The sequence below is a fragment of the Protomyctophum bolini genome (assembly GCF_963924005.1).
Source record: "Protomyctophum bolini genome assembly, chromosome: 24".
NCBI classification, from domain to species: Eukaryota; Metazoa; Chordata; class Actinopteri; order Myctophiformes; family Myctophidae; genus Protomyctophum; species Protomyctophum bolini.
The window spans coordinates 26199818-26221840 of NC_137885.1; the positions used below are offsets into that span (position 1 = coordinate 26199818).

Sequence of the window (22023 nt, forward strand, 5' to 3'; positions counted from 1 at the left end):
TGTGTGTGTGTGTGTGTGTGTGTGTGTGTGTGTGTGTGTGTGTGTGTGTGTGTGTGTGTGTGTGTGTGTGTACAAACTACTCTAATGAAGTAATTGTTAATTTTATTAACTGTCCTACGTCAAACTGTGAATATCAGTGCATGGTCAAAGGACGGCAGTGAAGCAAGGCTTTTATTGCAGTGAATGGAATGAAGTTGGCACGGACGATCATCTTTTAGGGAACCGTTTGTGTTTACTGCATTTAAACAATATAGAAGCTGTAATAGACGTTTTAAGATGAGAATACTATCCACCTGTTGGTTGTCTGTCAGAAGACCTATTCTTACATGTCCTATAATGTCTGACCATGTTTGACCACTACCGACCACACCTTCAATGTATTCTCTGCTCTCATGTGTGTATAAGACAGAGCAATGTACATGGGCTTGGTACAGACCAGTCCCTGGGCTTGGTACAGACCAGTCCCTTGGCTTGGTACAGACCAGTCCCTGGGCTTGGTACAGACCAGTCCCTGGGCTTGGTACAGACCAGTCCCTGGGCTTGGTACAGACCAGTCCCTGGGCTTGGTACAGACCAGTCCCTGGGCTTGGTACAGACCAGTCCCTGGGCTTGGTACAGACCAGTCCCTGGGCTTGGTACAGACCAGTCCCTGGGCTTGGTACAGACCAGTCCCTGGGCTTGGTACAGACCAGTCCCTGGGCTTGGTACAGACCAGTCCCTGGGCTTGGTACAGACCAGTCCCTGGGCTTGGTACAGACCAGTCCCTGGGCTTGGTACAGACCAGTCCCTGGGCTTGGTACAGACCAGTCTTTGTAATAAAAGTATCATTGTTTCAGTCCACTCTCTGCCCTGATGTGAGTTCTAAAATAATCCACTTCAAAGCATGATTATCAAAAGGACACTGTACTTTAATCATCTGCAATAAGAACCCTTTGACCGCTGGTATTCACCGTTTGACGTGGACCGTCAATAAAAATGGTTAATGATTACAGTATTCCATAATACATTTGTTTTGGCCTCGCGTTAACTCCATGCACCTCACTGAAGCGCTGGACAGACTCTCAGTTCAATTTATACACAGCATATTCTTTCCTTTTTCTTCTTTTTTTTTCTCCATTCATTTATGATTTCTTACTTTTAATCAATGCTAAATATCTCTGTATTCCAATATTTTCCGGTAATCATTGCCATAGTGGGGTTTTTTTTGTAGCCAATATAAAACATACCACAAAATATCGGTACCATTTATCAGTTCTGATTGGGTGGGCAGCATTTTTTAGATAAATTGAACCCATCTGAACACTGTTTGCCATATATAAGTGCTGTTAGCCGACAGGAAGTGGCGTGCACATAAGACACGTGGTGCTATAGAGCACCTGCCCTTTTGCCCCTGGACAGCAATGTGCCCTTTTTGAATGTTCGTTTTTTTGTTCATTTAATTTTTGTTTTGTACAGTATATATATATGTGGCCCATGGTGACATTGATCAATTCTGGATTAAAAGCTTCCAATATATTATTTATGACCCAAAATCTATAAATCTCACACACTATTAAGGCAACCGGTGGTTCCACGCGCTCCACAAGGTGCCCTTTTTTTTCTTCACTGCCCCTCCAAATGTCTGCATGTGCACGCCACTGCCAACAGGGTGCGGATGGAAATTGGGTTACTATATTGGTCAAAGAAGGAGAAGATAGATAGATAATCTGAGATGATATAGCATAGTTTTCTATGCATTTCGGGGGATTATTACGCTATGCGGTGCGTGCGGCGATGCACCCCCATATATTCGTCCTGCCCACCCTATACGCATACACGACACTGCGAGCGTGTGTTTGCGTGCGTGTGCGTGCGTGTGCGTGCGTGTGCGTGTGTGTGTGTGTGTGTCCTGTTGGAAAGATAACTTGTTTCCACAAACAAGTTATCTCTCTCTCTCTCTCTCTCTCTCTCTCTCTCTCTCTCTCCATGCTGTTGTTTAAAGGGAACCTGCACCTAGAAACTACAAATGACATACACTATACTGGTTTAACTACTAAAGCAGTGCGGTTTTCAACTGGTGGTCCGTGGACCACTGGTGGTCCGTGAAGGTATTGCATGTGGTCCCTGGCCTTGCATTTAGTATGTTTTTTTATCGACCACTAGTTGGGGAAACAAACTAGTTCATTAACCCATTCTGAACGGGAACCATCATGTTATGCTTTAGCTATTGAAAAATAGCAGATCTACAAGCTCATAGCGCGCCACCGAGTGGCGCGCTATGAGCTTGTAGATCTGCTATTTTTGAAAAACATTTTTTTAAATCTGATCTCAGGTCAGAATGGGTTAATCAGACCAGTGTGTGTCCAGTGGAAACCTCGTATGAATCTGATCTCGGGTCAGAATGAAAACTGTCAGGATGTAGAAGACATTTTTAGAATCTGATCTCAGGTCAGAATGGGTTATAATCAGACCAGTGTGTGTCCAGTGGAAACCTCGTATGAATCTGATCTCAGGTCAGAATGGGTTAAGTGACCTGGTGATGCATGACGACATCAATGTCAGTTACTGCAGGGAACTTCCACAGAAAGGGAGTTTGAATTTCAAGGGAAAGTGAACCGGATTGACTGGTTGAGTGTGCCCATATAATCATGCAATCGCATGTGTCTGCCATCTATGAGTTTAATATGGAAGGTTAACCCATTCTGACCTGAGATCAGATTCACACGAGGTTTCCACTGGACACACACTGGTCTGATCAACCCATTCTGACCTGAGATCAGATTCTAAAAAATCTCAGTCGTTCTTCGATTTTTCAAAAATAGCAGACCTACAAGCTCGTAGTGGCGCGCTATGAGCTTGTAGATCTGCTATTTTTCAATAGCTAAAGCATAACATGATGCCAACACCATAATGGGTTCCCGTTCAGAATGGGTTAAAGGACCACTTCACCACTTTTCAACCTATCTTGATATAACAGGTCCTCACTAATAATCATGATAAAATGGCACGATTTTGTTTCTACTCTACGGCTGTGGGCAGTTTAGAAACCGTCTTCCGCAGTGACATCATCATTAGGCAGATATTTTTTTTAAACAAGATCTTTTTACAAAAACTTTTAGATTTTCATTATCGTGAGAACGATGGCTTCCATTTTCGCATTGCAACTTTTCAGAACTAGAAAGCCTACAGTTTCTATATTAGCTTGTATTCCCCATCGATGATGTCACTGGAAGACGGTTTCCAAACTGCCCACAGCCCTCCTATGAGACACAGACAGAGTAGAAAAAAATTGCGAGATGAATTTAATTAAGAGAACAGAGTAAGGGCAACCATGCAAAGGAATAGCTCTGAACGACTAGCATATATTAAATTACTGACTGTTAAGGGCTTGATTTAATTCACCTTAAATTAACAAATTTGATATTAATTTTAATATCCCCTCATTTTAATATCCCCCAGGTTGATTCTATAGTCAGGGTGGGGGTCCCTGGTTCATAATCAGTTGAAAACCCCTGTACTAAAGTGTGGCTTTAGAGAAACCCAGTGTGTTAATGTTAGTGATAAAAACACAGGAGTGTGGCTTTAGAGACACACCCATTGTTTGGCTTGTGGAAACAAACGGTTCTCTCTCTCTCTCTCTCTCTCTCTCTCTCAGTGTCTCTGTCTCTCTCTCTCTCAGTGTCTCTGTCTCTCTCTCTGTCTCTCTCTCTCTCTCTCTGTCTCTCTCTCTGTCTCTCTCTCTCTCTCTCTCTCTCTCTCTCTCTCTCTCTCTCTCTCTGACACACAGCCTCTGAACAGTCTGGACTGCTTGATATTTTATCAACATGGGATTAAAGCACCAAGATTAATTAATGGTAAGTGTTGTTCATCATGTCTGTTTCATTAATGGAGGCTAAGCATGCTGCTATATGGACGCACGCACGCACGCACGCGCACGCACACACACGCGCACACACACTGACCCCCAGGTCAGACCCCCAGCAGTCGTAGAACACTGAAGTTGATCGCAAGCAAAAAAACATGGAGCTCAGAGACACAGTGACAGTGACTTTATACCGATGGGCAACTGACAAACTATGGCAAAGGGCTGGAGTGAAGAGCCAGGGTTTCTATCAGCTGGGCTTGATGAGGACATGACCCCAAGGCGTGTAGTTCCAAAGAAAGTAGATTATAGCCCGTCACACGCCCATGCCCGACCATAATGGTCTGGCATGGGCGCATTTCATGGAGTTGGAACAACTGATGTTCAGGAGGCGGAGTTAACACACCATGACCATACTTTCACGCCATCCTCCGCCCTCCATGACAATCTACCTGAGCCTACTTATACCCGCCCCAGACAACCCAGCATCCTCTATGCTTCTCGTATGCGCGCACACGAAAACGCACGTACACAGACAAGCAGGAACAAGCAAACAGCAAACAAGCAAAACCAGCAACCAGCAACCATCGGCTCACCTTGCCATGGACTACTCCACCTCGGACGACGACCTCCCCGAGGTCTATCCGACGCCCATCCCCGACACTGCCTCATCCAGCAACGATGACAGCTGTCCTACCACCGCTCCCGAGGCCGCCGCCTCCCAGCCATCCAGGCTCAGCCTGATCCGGAGCCGGATTCGGAACCGAATCCGAAAAATCCGCTCCGAGAAAAGGAAGAGCCGTGAGTCTCGCCACCAACCACCGGCACCTACCCTCCCTCCACCCACCCAGGTGGCACTGCGCTCCAGGCGCGTACACACCGCCGCTCGCAGCTCCGCCACCTCGCACCAACCCAGCCACCCAAGCCCGCCACAACCCTCCATCTCTGACTGGACCGTCGTAGGACTCCAAAGACAGCTACGCACGCTCAACATCCCGTTCATCCGCTCCACCAACAAGGCGGGCTTGTTTAAACTTTTCTGCGACAGCACCATGGACAGCAACGACAACAACAACACCGCAACAACTCCCTCAACTTCCTCAACTCTCTCAAACCCGCCCACCGATGACGTCACGAGGCGCGCTCCCAGCGCGGCCGCCACCCATGACGTCACCCGCCGGCCCAAGCGGTCCCGTGCCGTCTCAACCTCTCTCTCCCCCCCCACCTCCAGTGTTGGGTATTTACATTATATTGAGTTACTTTCCGCTTGTTTAATTACTTGGTCAATTTACAAGCATTGAGTTACGTGGTGTTGGTTGCCCAACACTGCCCGGTGTTGGGTGTCTTGCATTACATTCAGATTACTTTCTGCTTAATTAATTGATCTTGGTTAGTTTACAAGCATTGAGTAACGCAGTGTTAGTTACCCAACACTGCCCGCGTTGGGCGTCTTGCATTATATTCAGATTACTTTCTGCTCGAATTAATTAATCATAATTGATTTCCAAGCATTAAGTTACATAGTGTGGTCACCCAACGCCGGTCACCCAACGCCGGCTTCCTCTAACTCCCCCCCCCCCCCCCTCCCCCCCCTCCCCCCATTCCTACCTCATTTATGTGACACACACAGAAAGGATTGACTTTCTTGATGTAACAATCTTCAAGGGCCCAAACTTTAACACAAATGGGAAACTAGACTTAAAAGTATTCTTTAAAGAAACAGACACTCACGCCCTATTACACAAAACGTCATTCCACCCGACACACTCCTACACAGGAATAGTCAAATCACAACTACTAAGATTCCATAGGATTTGCACGCAAAGAAGTGATTTCAAAATAGCTTGTAAAACTCTATTTAATGCCCTCAGACTAAGAGGATACACTAGGACCTTCCTCCGGAAAGCCCAAAAAACCTTCTTAGAAATAAAAGTGCGAGATACAGGCCCCAAATTGGCCCTGATAACCAGTTATTCAACACAGAGCACACTAGCCAACAACAGAATAAAAAGGAATTTTGAGAACCGAACAGACGATCTTCTAAAAGATTATAAAATTATATCGGCCTACAGAAAAAATAAAAACCTTAAAGATTATCTAGTACACAGCAAGCTAAAAGAAATCAACACACCAGCACGCCAGGGACCAGAATACTTCAAACCCAAACAATTAGTAAAAAATAGAACCACAAAACGCGTCTTGGAGATTAAACAACAAATAACAGCCAGAACCAGCAACTGCATTTATTTAATCACATGTGAAAAATGTGGTTTACAATATGTCGGAGAGACAGGTAAAACAATAGGTACTAGGCTGGGACGACACAGATACAATATTAACAATGCCAAAAAGACAACCACAAGATTGGTGCAACATTTTATGGCGCACGGCATTGGAGCTCTAAAATGCGCTGGACTTCAACACAATCCTAACTGGACAGTAGGACAAAGACGTTTTAATGAAAAACAGTGGATTAAGAACCTCAACACGGATTTTCCTCGAGGCTTAAACATGCCTAAAATTAGATCTTGAACACTAAAAAACTTAAACTCAGGATTAAACTGGAGAAATCTAAAAGTGATTGGATCAGACTTCCTCCGGATACATGGCGAATGCATTTATTCCTTGCATTGTGCCTACACATGTCGCGACCTGCGGTCGCGACATGTGTAGGCACAGTGCACTGAAATCTTTTAATTCCCCCCTGAGCTAGTACCTGGAAACCGGAGATAAGTCTTTTATAATTATTACTGATTCTCCATTAGAGACATTTGGTCTCTACTAAAACCAAACCACAACTGAAAAAAATCCAGAACAATAGAACACACACCCATTGATTCTGATTGGACAGAGTGAAACAATGGCTAAGTAAGCCACACCTATCAAACAAAGCTGATTGGCCAAAGACTATCAGTCACGCCCACCATTAGGAACACATATAAACCAGGGTTTCAGCACAACTAATCATTCTTCTAACAGAATCAATCCTGCCTGAAGAAGGACAATACCAGTCCGAAATAGCTATAGCATGCATCAGAAGAACCAATGGAGAGACCACCGCAGAACCACGGAAGTTACATGGCCTGAGGACGGGCCACACCGACGAGACCCTCCACCGGGACGATGGGCTGGAAACCAGCCATATCACCAGGAGAGAATCAACACCATACCGCCGGAAGACAGGCGAGAATTCCACCCTAGACTGGAGGAGCCCTGGTTGAAGAACAGACCCAGACAGAGATCTCCCCACCAGTCACAGGGAATTCCACACAACCAACGGCCTGACCACAGACCACAGGTCCTCCGGAGACAGAACCAACCTTGGTTGAACAAGAGACAGCAAAACCAGCAGTCAGTACCTCACCCAAGAGCCGGAGAGAGACCTCAACACCAGACCCGATCGGGTCCCGTAAGATACAACACACATACCTACACACACACACACCACACAGAAAGAGGTGACTTATTAAAAGCCATCAGAACCATGAACAAATTGATCATAAGTACACATCATCTGCAGAATGTAAATTCTTCTAGCAGACCACCAGCGAGTATAGCAAGGAAAACCCTTGAACTCATAAATTTGATAAAACCAGCTCTACCAACGGCTAAAACCACCCTATTACTCGAAGGGATATCCAGACACTGGTGTCACACAACCATCTTAGCCTTAGAAGAACACTACACCACAGTCTTAAACACAACCAAACAAGAGTTAACAGATAACTTAACAGAGGACGAGGAGAAAAAAGCCTTTACCATAGCAATCAGATGGGCTAGAAAAAACTTAGGGAAAAGACTAACACATTTGGAGATAAACAAAGCCCAACTTATGATCACACAGCTCAGATCAAATAGAACTGCCATTTCTACCCCTCCCCCTCCTACTACTGTCTCTCTGCCTATTCCCACTTTACCCCCACCCCCCCCCTCCTACTACGGTCTCTCTGCCTATTCCCACTTTACCAAAACCCCCCCCATCTACTACTATCTCTCTGCCTATTCCCACTTTACCCCAACCCCCCCCTCCTCCTCCTCCCTCTGATCCTGATATACCTGTGTCCACTCCCCATCGTTCTCCAAAAACCCCCCCCCCTTGTGTATCCACTGCCCCTCTCTCCCCACCCTCTCTGACCTCGACCCCCCCCATGTTCCCCACCATACTTATTTCCAAGACAATACTACCAACCATAGTACAGGTCCCCCCTAGAACGGATCTATCGGAAGTAGAGTTCCCCTCCCTGACCCTACCACCACAGAAGAGCCCACCGCAGAGGCAAACACGAAGTAGGAGAGCCAATCCAAATGGCACGCCAAAACCCCAGAGGACTGACCACAACAGGACGGAACCAACAAAGAAGAAGACTACACAGGACCGGACCCAGGACACAGAAGCAGCCCCTAGGAGGACCAGGACAGACCCAGGAGAGAACCGAGAAAAGGAAACAGATGAACCAGAAATAGACGAGCCAAGGACCCCAGGGGAAGTCTACAAACACATCAACACCGGGAAGAAGAACCAACGTTGGAGACTATTCCCAAAGAAAAGCATCCTCATCATAGGAGACTCAAACATGAGCCAACTTCCATCTCTGACACGACCAGATCTGCAAGTGGATTGCTACCCAGGAATGGGCTTCCAACATACGAAGGCCCTACTAGAGAGGATACCGAGCAACACCACTGTAGCCTATTGCATCCTGTCGGTTGGGATAAACGAGAGAGGCCACGCTCCAAAACAAGCGCAGAGGGCATTGAGAGAGGCCATCGCAGCAGCACAGAACGCCTTCCCAACTGCAAGTATCCATGTCCCTTTAGTCAACTACTCAACTAATTTCTCAATAAGGGATAAGGATAACATGAGAGAGCTAAATCGCAATATTGTTACCTATAATTACCTCCCTAAATTGGATGACAGGGAGTTTAAAGTGGTTCCTGATAACGTACATTGGACAACAGAGACAGGCAAAGCAATGCTTGTAAATTGGCTTACTAGTTTAAACTTATAGACCCCATAAACCCAGAAAGGAGGGGGGGCAAGTCAAACATAATTAATCTGTCCCATTACTTCCAGCCAGATCAACACCAGACCGAACTGCTGGAAAAGGGACTTTCCTTTGTCCCGACACTGGATATCTATAAACAACAAACCAACAGGTTAAAGAAAGACCTTTCTCAGTATCACCGCAGATTGAAACTAGCTACACACTTTGGAATGGACCAAGGAACGGAGATACTGCCTTTTCGACCAAAATCAAGCTGGGAACCGTCTGAGAATTTAATCCCAAGCAGTCTTAAACGACTGATGCAGAAGGACATGAATACGGTAACACGCATACCAGGACACATTAAGGAAAAAGATAATCTCACAATAGAACAAACCAGGGCACTTAGGGAACTAATCAACAACAAACAAATCATTATCAAACCAGCAGACAAAGGCTCCTGCATAGTAATTATGGATCGACACCAATACCTTTTAGAAGGTGAGAGACAGCTCAACAATCAGGACCATTATAGGCAATTAGACCAACCCATTTACATGCAGACAGCTACGAAGGCCATAGCCATCATAAACAGTCTGAAGGACAAAAGGCACATAAACGCCAAACAACACCAATACTTAATAGGACAGGATAGCCCACGGGCTAGGATATTTTATCTTTTACCAAAAATACACAAAAGCCCGGATTCATGGACAATACCATATGAAATTCCACCCGGGAGACCAATTGTGTCGGACTGTGGCAGCGAGACGTATCAGACAGCAGAGTTTATTGAATATTTCCTGAACCCACTGTCGATAAAACACCCCAGTTTTATAAAAGACACTTACGATTTTGTGGACAAAATTAAAGCTATTAAAGTAGGAAAGGAGGCCCTTCTATTTTCAATAGATATAGACAGCCTCTACACAAACATTGAAACAGAATCAGGACTCCAAGCAGTCAGGGAAGTCTTTAGTAAATACCCAGACACAAGTCGACCAGAGGAGGAAATACTCCAATTACTAGACTTAAATCTAACCCAGAATGATTTTTCCTTTAACAACAAATTCTATTTACAAATCAAAGGCACGGCCATGGGAAAGAGATTTGCACCATCTTATGCAAACATTTACATGAGCATATGGGAACAGACCGCACTAGAAAAATGCAGATTTAAACCGACACATTACTATAGATTTCTAGATGATATATTTGGAATATGGGAACATAGCCAAGAAGAATTCCAGGAATTTATTGATGTTTTAAATAGCCATCATAGATCCATAACGATAAAATATGTGACACACACAGAAAGGATTGACTTTCTTGATGTAACAATCTTCAAGGGCCCAAACTTTAACACAAATGGGAAACTAGACTTAAAAGTATTCTTTAAAGAAACAGACACTCACGCCCTATTACACAAAACGTCATTCCACCCGACACACTCCTACACAGGAATAGTCAAATCACAACTACTAAGATTCCATAGGATTTGCACGCAAAGAAGTGATTTCAAAATAGCTTGTAAAACTCTATTTAATGCCCTCAGACTAAGAGGATACACTAGGACCTTCCTCCGGAAAGCCCAAAAAACCTTCTTAGAAATAAAAGTGCGAGATACAGGCCCCAAATTGGCCCTGATAACCAGTTATTCAACACAGAGCACACTAGCCAACAACAGAATAAAAAGGAATTTTGAGAACCGAACAGACGATCTTCTAAAAGATTATAAAATTATATCGGCCTACAGAAAAAATAAAAACCTTAAAGATTATCTAGTACACAGCAAGCTAAAAGAAATCAACACACCAGCACGCCAGGGACCAGAATACTTCAAACCCAAACAATTAGTAAAAAATAGAACCACAAAACGCGTCTTGGAGATTAAACAACAAATAACAGCCAGAACCAGCAACTGCATTTATTTAATCACATGTGAAAAATGTGGTTTACAATATGTCGGAGAGACAGGTAAAACAATAGGTACTAGGCTGGGACGACACAGATACAATATTAACAATGCCAAAAAGACAACCACAAGATTGGTGCAACATTTTATGGCGCACGGCATTGGAGCTCTAAAATGCGCTGGACTTCAACACAATCCTAACTGGACAGTAGGACAAAGACGTTTTAATGAAAAACAGTGGATTAAGAACCTCAACACGGATTTTCCTCGAGGCTTAAACATGCCTAAAATTAGATCTTGAACACTAAAAAACTTAAACTCAGGATTAAACTGGAGAAATCTAAAAGTGATTGGATCAGACTTCCTCCGGATACATGGCGAATGCATTTATTCCTTGCATTGTGCCTACACATGTCGCGACCGCAGTGAAATCTTTTAATTCCCCCCATTCCTACCTCATTTCTTTCCACCTTCCCCAAACAGCGCAATTCCAACAAGCTCAAGCTCCCTCCCCCCCGCCATCACAATTCCTCCAATCAGTGAAACCCCCCCTGTGCCCGCCCCCCACATCCTCACGTCCCTCCTTTCCCTCCTGACCTCCGCCGCCGCGCAGGCCACACCATCCCCCCCCCCCTCCCCCCACTCAAATTCCTCCCAGCCCTCCATCCATCGCAGCTCTCGTGGCTGCGTTGATTCAGGCCTCCGCCGAGGCTCCCAACCTCCCTCTGGCCTCTCTCGCCTTCCCACAGGCCTCAACCGCCTACCCGCCCTCCCCGGCCCCCCCCTCCCCAGGCTCTGCCCACCCTTCCTCTGGCCTCTCTCGCCATCCCACAGGCCTCAACCGCCTACCTGCCCTCCCCGGCCCCCCCCTCCCCAGGCTCTGCCCACCCTTCCTCTCGCCTCTCTCGCCATCCCACAGGCCTCAACCGCCTACCCTCCCCTCCCGGCCACCCTCCCCCAGGCTCCGCCCACCCTTCCTCTGGCCTCTCTCGCCTTCCCACAGGCCTCACCCGCCTACCCGCCCCTCCCGGCCACCTACCACCCCACGCTGATACCTCCCAGCGTCCTTTCCGACCCCTCCTACCCCCTCCCCCCCCCCCGTCCTCCCAACTTCTCTCTCTCCACAGCGACCCCAGCAGCCATCCCGCCCAATGCCCCAGCAAGAAATCCTCAGAACATCGGCACCACCCTCCGGAACCAGATCCTCCTAGGTAACGACATAGACCTAGCCACCCTCCTCCGCCCCTCCACCACCAACTCCGAGTCCCGTATAATAGAATGCGGAGACATCGCCATCCAACTCCGCAACCCCACCCCTTCACGCTCCGCCATCCTCACTGTCGCCGAGTTCGGCCTGGCTTTTTCCCTCTTCAGAGACGTAATTTGTTCCACCTACCCAGCCCGGCGCCAGGAGCTGGACGACTACCTCACCATCATTTTCGACCTTGCAGTGAGGTTCGGCGGCTCACTCTTCCTAGAGTACCACCGCCAATTCTCCGCCACCGCCGCAGCAAGGCTCAATCAACTTAACACCGCCACCTACTGGGGCCAACTGGACCTAGAACTCTATTGCCGTATTTTCGCAGGAAGGCTTGCCATCGCCTGCAATCTGTGCGGCAACCCCACCCACCCCGCCAGCCAGTGCATCCACGCAGCCCCACGCACCTCCGCCGCCAGCCAGTACTCAGCCGCCAGCCAGCAGGTCCACGCCGCCGCCAAACCCACCACCAATCCCACCACCAGACCAGCTTCCAGCGTTCCCTCCCTCCTCGCCATCACTGCCGGCCCGCCCCCGCAACGACCCCCCCAATACCCAGCTTCCAACCAAACCACCGACAGGTTGGGCCGCCCAGTCCTCTACTGCGGCACACAAGCCATCTGCAATAACTTCAATTCCAAAGGATGCCCTGTTTCTTCCTGCAAGATGCTCCACGTCTGCACCCACTGCGGGGGCGCCCATGCCCGCATCACCTGCCCCCAACACCCCACTAATCCTGCCAAACAGAGCTGACCATCCCGGCACCTCTCCACCCCCATCAACATCCCAGCCCTGGCCGCCGCACTTTCACGCCACCCAGACCCCGCAACCGCCTGCTTCCTCCTCGGAGGCTGAACTTCGGCTTCTCCCCCGGCCTCATCATCCTCCCCACCAACAGCCACACCCGCCAAAACCTCCAGTCCGCCATCACCGACCCCGACTCCGTCACCACCCTGCTCGCAAAAGAAGTCACAAGCGGTTTCATGATCGGCCCATTCTCCACCCCACCATTCCCCATCTACCGCATCAGCCCCCTCGGCATCGCCACCCGAAAATACTCATCCGTCTCATCCGTCTCGCCGGCCAAGGCGCCCAGCTGGCCAAAGCCGACATCACCGCAGCATTCAAAGTCCTCCCCCTCCACCCCGACAGCTGAAACTTTTTTTTTGGGGTTTTCTGGCAGGACTCCTACTTTTCGCCGTCCGCCTCACCTTCATGTCCCTCCTGCGCCGCCTAACCTGGCTCTCAGTCACCCACCAGTTTCTCCTCCGTGCTGCTCATGTCCCCGGCCACCACAACGCCATTGCCGACTCCCTTTCTCGCTTTCTCATTCAGAAATTCAAGACCTTGGCCCCTCACTCCGATCCCCTTCCGGTCCCGGTCCCTCCATTTTCCGACATCACCTTCCCTTAGAGCACCCTCTCCACCACCTCATCCTCCAGTCCCAGCAATCCATTCTGCTGAGCATAGCAGACTCCACCCTCTCATCCTACCGGACAGCATGGAACAACTTTCAGTCCTTCCACCTCCGCCACAACCTACCCTTCCCTTCCCTTGATCTCCTTTCCCTCTCCGCCTACATCAGCCACTGCGCCTCTGCCCTCTCCACCCGTTCCTCCACAATCCGTGTCTACCTCTGCGGGATCAGTTTCTTCACCAAACTCCTAACCGGTTCACCCCATCCATTCACTCAGCACCCCCAAATCCTTCTCCAACTCAAAGGATTACAGCGCCGTGAACCACGGCTCCCTCCACGGCGCCTCCCCCTCACCATAGAGATCCTGGCCTCCTGCATCCACACCATCAGATCCGGCTACGCCAACCAAACCCTCAACTCCACCCTCGAATCCATGTTCCTCCTCGCCTTCTACGGCTTCCTCCGCTGCTCGGAGTTCACAGCCGCCAACCGGAACTTCGACCCCGCAATCCACCCCTGCCTCTCCGACATAACCTCCCACGACCACGACACACTGGTCTTCACCCTGAAACGAAGCAAGACCTCCCAGCATCGCCCAATTCCCATCTACCTTTTCCGCCTCAACTCTCCCACCAGTCCCTTCGAATCCCTGGCCAACCACGTCCGCTTCAGACAATCTCAGCACGCTCTCCCCCCGGACCCCCTCTTCACCGACGAACACGGAACCGTCGCCACCCGCGGCTGGTTCCTCCTCCACCTCCGCCAAATCCTCACCATCTCAGGCTACCCCGCGGAAAACTTTTCCGGCCACTCCTTCCGCATCGGCGCCGCCTCCACAGCTGCCAGCCGAGGCCTCCAGGACCACACCGTCCGCTTACTAGGCAGATGGTCATCCCAGGCATACCTGACCTTCATCCGCTCCTCCCTCCACGACATCAAGCAGGCCCACAACTCCCTGGCCTAGTGGTCGCCCCCGTAGTCCTTTTGGGGATCACGCCTCCAAGCGTACCGCGGGCTGACCGACACGCGGTCACGCCCCCACGTGTACCGCGGAATGACCGCCACACGACCCCCTCCCCAAAGACTTCAGGGTCGGCGAACCCCCCCGGAACCCACGCCTCGCTCTCCTCCTCATCACTCTTCTCCTCATCACTTCATTCTCTCATTCAATAAAACCTTTAAACCTTTCCACATTGGTGTGTTTATTCCAACTAGTGAAATGGAGTTGGAACAACTGATGTTCAGGAGGCGGAGTTAACACACCATGACCATACTTTCACGCCATCCTCCGCCCTCCATGACAATCTACCTGAGCCTACTTATACCCGCCCCAGACAACCCAGCATCCTCTATGCTTCTCGTATCCCGCCACCATCCCCATCACCACCTCAAGACCAGCAGCATCTCCACTGCTCCATCTCCTTCTCTCCTCACCTCCTCACAGTTCCCACGGGGGATCACGCCTCCAAGCGTACCGCGGGCTGACCGACACGCGGTCACGCCCCCACGTGTACCGCGGAATGACCGCCACACGACCCCCTCCCCAAAGACTTCAGGGTCGGCGAACCCCCCCGGAACCCACGCCTCGCTCTCCTCCTCATCACTCTTCTCCTCATCACTTCATTCTCTCATTCAATAAAACCTTTAAACCTTTCCACATTGGTGTGTTTATTCCAACTAGTGAACCGATATTATAGGGAAATGAAACACAGCAGAAAAACAGCCCATAATAACACTGCCATTGGATAGCGCTGAACAGAACCAACCCGGTCTCATTCCTACCGTAACGTGCTTCCACTTGCCCAGGCATTATATTGTATTGTGATCCAGTGTTCTGTGTGACTTTCTGTGAAATTACGTAACCCATACCTACCTATTTCGTATTGGCTTTGAAATCGGTAGGTTGTGTTTATTTTTGCTCTGCAGATTATTTTATTATTTTCAATTACAATTGTGTAATATAATATTGATACATATAATTATGTACCCAAAGTTGTTAAGACACATACTGTGTTTTCATGGTACTGCAGATCTGCTTTATTTCCAGCAAATGTATTGTGGAAAACATACGAGTCAGAGCAGAGCAGTGATTGCCTCATTGTCTTTTGTATACAGAATAAATCTACTCACTGCTGAGATCCTGGTCTATGGTGCTTCATAACACAACGCAAGATCACGTTTAGTTTAGTTTATTTAGTTTAGTTTATTTCGCACAATAAAAACAGTACAAAAAGGTAACATCAATAAAATAAGTGTGTGCAGGTGAGAAAAGAAACCCAGGGAGGGCTTATATGTGGTTCTCACCAAAGTTAATATACAATTTAACAAATCGTAATATACAAATATTAAGACAAAGTAATCAAACATAGGTATGGAAAATAACAAAAACAAAAACAAGAAATACATTATTTACATGAAGTGTGTGTGTGCCTGTGCGTGTGTGCGCGTGTGCGAGCGTGTATGCACTCGTGTATGCACAAACTACGTTTGTTACATCTACATCAACCCAATTTGCATAAACGTCACTGTTGTTGTCATTTTGTCACCAGAACTGTAAGAAGAAGCAACAAGGACGACGTCAACATGGGGAACCTCCCAGGCAGACGGGTACAACCCCTCCATTCCCAAACACCGCTATTCCGAAGGTTCACTCCCATGTTTCGGAATGGCGGGGTTTTACCCTTTTCTCTAACACCCCGGCATTCCGAATATATAGCCTATTATTTGTTATGTGTGGCTTCCCCGAGTCCCTCGGACTCCCTCCGCTTTGATTGATTGATTGATTGATTGATTTAAATATTTATTAACAGTGTGCAGAATGACAGTACATTTCAAGCACAAACTCAATACAAAGACTGTTAACTGTGAGTGGACGACCCAATGTTTGTGTTTACACAATGTTTGTTGTTTACACAATGTTTGTGTTTACACAAACCCTCAAAGCTGGACACATAGGAGGGGCCAGCGCCCCTCAAAAAAATAGAAAGGCCTCCTCAGTTGTTTGTGTGTCTCATCTAATCTGTTCTCTTCTATGTTCATCTCCAGCATGAAGCTCCAGGTGAAGGTGAGCTGATAATGTCTTATGAACTGATTATTTTCTCTATGAATAGATGTCTTATAAACTGATTATTGACTCTATGAATAGATGTTTTATAAACTGATTATTGACTCTATGAATAGATGTTTTATAAACTGATTATTGACTATGAATAGATGTCTTATAAACTGATTATTGACTATGAATAGATGTCTTATAAACTGATTATTGACTATGAATAGATGTCTTATAAACTGATTATTGTCTCTATGAATAGATGTTTTATAAACTGATTATTGTCTCTATGAATAGATGTTTTATAAACTGATTAATGTCTCTATGAATAGATGTTTTATAAACTGATTATTTTCTCTATGAATAGATGTTTTATAAACTGATTAATGTCTCTATGAATAGATGTCTTATGAACTGATTATTTTCTCTATGAATAGATGTCTTATAAACTGATTATTGACTATGAATAGATGTCTTATAAACTGATTAATGTCTCTATGAATAGATGTCTTATAAACTGATTAATGTCTCTATGAATAGATGTCTTATAAACTGATTAATGTCTCTATGAATAGATGTCTTATAAACTGATTAATGTCTCTATGAATAGATGTCTTATGAACTGATTATTTTCTCTATGAATAGATGTCTTATAAACTGATTAATGTCTCTATGAATAGATGTCTTATAAACTGATTAATGTCTCTATGAATAGATGTCTTATGAACTGATTATTTTCTCTATGAATAGATGTTTTATAAACTGATTATTGTCTCTATGAATAGATGTTTTATAAACTGATTAATGTCTCTATGAATAGATGTTTTATAAACTGATTATTTTCTCTATGAATAGATGTCTTATAAACTGATTAATGTCTCTATGAATAGATGTCTTATAAACTGATTATTGTCTCTATGAATAGATGTCTTATGAACTGATTATTTTCTCTATGAATAGATGTCTTATAAACTGATTATTGTCTCTATGAATAGATGTCTTATAAACTGATTATTGTCTCTATGAATAGATGTCTTATAAACTGATTATTGACTCTATGAATAGATGTCTTATGAACTGATTATTGTCTCTATGAATAGATGTCTTATAAACTGATTATTGACTATGAATAGATGTCTTATAAACTGATTATTGTCTCTATGAATAGATGTTTTATAAACTGATTATTGTCTCTATGAATAGATGTCTTATGAACTGATTATTTTCTCTATGAATAGATGTCTTATAAACTGATTATTGACTATGAATAGATGTCTTATAAACTGATTATTGTCTCTATGAATAGATGTCTTATAAACTGATTAATGTCTCTATGAATAGATGTCTTATAAACTGATTATTGACTATGAATAGATGTCTTATAAATTGATTATTGACTCTATGAATAGAAAGCCCCCCCTCCCCTCCACGAAGACGTTTTTCTTTTCGTTTGTTCTTCAAACAGAGCAGACTGAGAGGCCGAGCTAAAGGTGAGCTGATAAGGTCTTATAAACTGATTATTTTCTCTATTGATAGATGTCTTATATGATGTGACCTGGCATGGAGAGATGTGTGCTAATAGTGTGGCTCGGTCGGAGATAGACCACGGATAAATAAACGGATAAACCGCTGTGCGCACACACACACACACACACACACACACACACACACACACACAGGGTGGGGTGGTTTAAGTCTGCGTTTTTATTCACTAATAAATTCATTATTAATCATTAATGTGTCAAATCGAAAAAAGGGCTCCATATTCATATGGTCAATGCCTGTGTGAAAAGTGGGAGTGATTGGTGCAGGCAATGAGGAGATGCGGCGGTGTTTCTGACAGACAGACAGACATTGTTAGAATTATAGTATGATGATTTTGTCCATTCTGAAAAATACATGTAACAGGGTGTCTGCACTGCAGGCTTAGGGAAGTCAGATTTAACTTTAAAACCTTTTATATTTAATATTGTGAGCTTGTAGATCTGTTCAAGCTCTTACTTTGAACTTTTGTCTCTTCTGAAACAGCAGTAGTTGTGTCAGACCAGCATGCAGCTACAGCCGCTGACCCACCAATGTCAAGTGCAAAGTCTACAGGAGCAGCTGAAGGTGAGCTGACTGTGTGTGTGTGTGTGTGTGTGTGTGTGTGTGTGTGTGTGTGTGTGTGTGTGTGTGTGTGTGTGTGTGTGTGTGTGTGTGTGTGTGTGTTCATAGCAAATTCGTAGCTTCAACGTTCGGATTAATACGATATCAATACGCATCACCTTTACACTCTGGCGTATTTCTCCTTTGTGAATGAGGACAAGTGTGTTCTGTCCATTGATGTGGAGTTTACACACAACATTTAGACCCAGTGAGTTCTGTCCAATGAGGTGGAGTTTACACACATTTAGACCCAGTGAGTTCTGTCCATTGATGTGGAGTTTACACACAACATTTAGACCCAGTTAGTTCTGTCCATTGATGTGGAGTTTACACACAACATTTAGACCCAGTTAGTTCTGTCCATTGAGGTGGAGTTTACACACATTTAGACCCAGTGAGTTCTGTCCAATGAGGTGGAGTTTACACACATTTAGACCCAGTGAGTTCTGTCCATTGATGTGGAGTTTACACACATTTAGACCCAGTTAGTTCTGTCCATTGAGGTGGAGTTTACACACATTTAGACCCAGTGAGTTCTGTCCATTGATGTGGAGTTTACACACATTTAGACCCAGTGAGTTCTGTCCATTGAGGTGGAGTTTACACAACATTTAGACCCAGTTAGTTCTGTCCATTGATGTGGAGTTTACACACATTTAGACCCAGTTAGTTCTGTCCATTGATGTGGAGTTTACACGCAACATTTAGACCCAGTGAGTTCTGTCCAATGAGGTGGAGTTTACACACATTTAGACCCAGTTAGTTCTGTCCATTGAGGTGGAGTTTACACACATTTAGACCCAGTTAGTTCTGTCCATTGATGTGGAGTTTACACACATTTAGACCCAGTTAGTTCTGTCCATTGAGGTGGAGTTTACACACATTTAGACCCAGTTAGTTCTGTCCATTGAGGTGGAGTTTACACACATTTAGACCCAGTTAGTTCTGTCCATTGATGTGGAGTTTACACACATTTAGACCCAGTTAGTTCTGTCCATTGATGTGGAGTTTACACGCAACATTTAGACCCAGTGAGTTCTGTCCATTGATGTGGAGTTTACACACATTTAGACCCAGTTAGTTCTGTCCATTGATGTGGAGTTTACACACATTTAGACCCAGTGAGTTCTGTCCATTGATGTGGAGTTTACACACATTTAGACCCAGTGAGTTCTGTCCATTGATGTGGAGTTTACACGCAACATTTAGACCCAGTGAGTTCTGTCCATTGATGTGGAGTTTACACACATTTAGACCCAGTGAGTTCTGTCCATTGAGGTGGAGTTTACACACAACATTTAGACTCAGTGAGTTCTGTCCAATGAGGTGGAGTTTACACTCCTTCCAATGAGAAAAGGTTACATTTCTCCTTTGTTCAACAGCTGTGCCTCATCCAGAGAAGACCATGGCTTCCTCTCACGGAGATCCTCTACAGGTTGGTTTACTGGCAAATAGCAGCTCAAAATAAGGTTCATTAATACAATTAATTTGGATATTGAAAATAATACCACCTGCTACTCATCCTATAGGGCTCTGTGGACATATTGGTGGCCAACAAGATGAAACTGATCAAGTGTCTCAGATCAGATCTCCTCATTCTACAGCATGCTCAGTGTGAGGGAATTATTGATGACAGAGTTTATAATAAACTGAAGCATACAGCGCAGCCAGAAGATGTTTGTATTGAGCTTATTGATACAGTGATTAGTAGAGGAGAGGGAACTTCATCTCAGTTCCTTACACTTCTCCAGGATTCAGAGATTCTCGTCACGTATCCACGACTCAAGGCATGGAATCATTCTATTTTGCCAGGTAAGAATGTAAAGAAAAGACGCTTAATTGTATTTGTTGTGCCAGGTGGATGTAACGTCTACTTTGTTTGACTGCATAATTCATTGAAAGCATGAAAAGTTTATATTAATGTCTAATGTAACACACACACACACACACACACACACACACACACACACACACACACACACACACACACACACACACACACACGGACCCAATATGATGATGTGTCTCCACTCTAACCAATCACTGTCTCACATCTTAGCTTTAGAAGAGAATGCAAGACGAGAGAGAGCTGCCAAACTGAGAAGTAAGTTGAGTGCGTGTGAGCGTGCGTGCGTGCCTCACAGTTAGACAAAGATATTTAGTTGTGTTCACTAACACTACTTCTAGAAGGACATACTTAGCTTAGGATTCCTAACTGTTTAGTAGAAGGATTAATTGGCAGCAATCATAGAGGGAGCCTCTGAGAATAAATGCAGTCCTGTACACTGTGTTTATAGCCTCCATTTACTACTAGGCCTACTAATACCATCTGTTAGGGCTGCACGATTTTGCCTAAAAAAAATAACCTTGATTATTTTCTCTGAAACCTCAATTTCGATTTCGATTTGTAAAACAAATACATTGTCAAAATATGCTTTTTTAAAATGCAAACAAATGTGAGTTTTCCTATTGGAATAAATTCCAAACCTTAAGGATCCCTGGCTAATAAGTTATACTTGCCCTCTATGAATACATTTTTTTCTTTTAAACATTTTATTTCTTTCATAAAGAGAGAATCTTTCAATCAATAGGGACTGCTCCCATCGCAGGTTGATGATATGTCCATGTGTGGTCCAGCCCTATATGGAATGCATATGCTAATACAACAACTTAATACTTCCTAAGAATAATATGAGCATCAAAGCAATATTAAAATATTTTTTTATTAGCATGTGCATTCCATACATTCCCTGGGGCTGGACCACACATGGACATACAGTATGTCATATGACATCCTCAACTTGGACAGGAGCAGTTCCTATTGAGTGAAAGATTCTCTATTTATATAGAGATATAAGGTGTTTTTATTTTTTTAGATATAGAGGGCAAGTATAGTGTTTTAAGGCATATTTGTCTGGCCAGGGATGCTTTTAAACAAAGAAAGATAAATCCCCTTTGGGATTAAACAAGTGAAAACGTTTACAATATGTCCAAATTAATTCTTAAAAAGTAGTTCTTACTTTGAACTTTTGTTTCTAATAAGGAAAAAACAACACTTGGTTCTGTTGGTCGCAGCACGCTCAAGCTGATCCCACAAGTGTTGAAGTGGGTTGAGGTCTGGACTCACGGCCATTCCATCCTCTCCTGTCCTACATGTTGGAGGTACTCTGTGTTCCTGGCTCTATGGGGTGAGCGTTGTCACCCTGGAGGATGGCGTTAGGTCCCAGATTATGAAGATATGGGATCGCCACTGGCTCCAGAATCTCACTGCATTGAGATTGCCTTTAATGATGACAAGTTCTTTCTTGCCCGTGAGAGAGTATAGGAGGGGCTCGAAAAAAGAGAAAACGTTGTCCTTGGCAGACAGCAGTGAATGAGTTAAATTAATATAGCAACAACTTCAGTTCAAC

At 45.2% G+C, this 22023-nt stretch overlaps 1 protein-coding gene across 1 annotated transcript in view; it reads left to right on the forward strand.

The window, feature by feature from the left end:
• The first annotated feature begins 3767 nt into the window (after nt 1-3767).
• Nucleotides 3768-22023, forward strand: part of LOC308311613 (uncharacterized protein) — an 18397-nt gene continuing 141 nt past the window's right edge. The window contains exons 1-8 of the mRNA XM_080758364.1: nt 3768-3833; nt 15966-16023; nt 16462-16480; nt 18497-18577; nt 19996-20048; nt 20143-20425; nt 20673-20717; nt 21657-22023. The exon at nt 21657-22023 is cut by the window's right edge and continues 141 nt beyond it. Coding sequence (XP_080614490.1) covers nt 16000-16023; nt 16462-16480; nt 18497-18577; nt 19996-20048; nt 20143-20425; nt 20673-20717; nt 21657-21727 — 576 coding nt within the window. The 5' untranslated portion in view covers nt 3768-3833; nt 15966-15999 and the 3' untranslated portion in view covers nt 21728-22023. The remainder of the gene's footprint in view (nt 3834-15965; nt 16024-16461; nt 16481-18496; nt 18578-19995; nt 20049-20142; nt 20426-20672; nt 20718-21656) is intronic.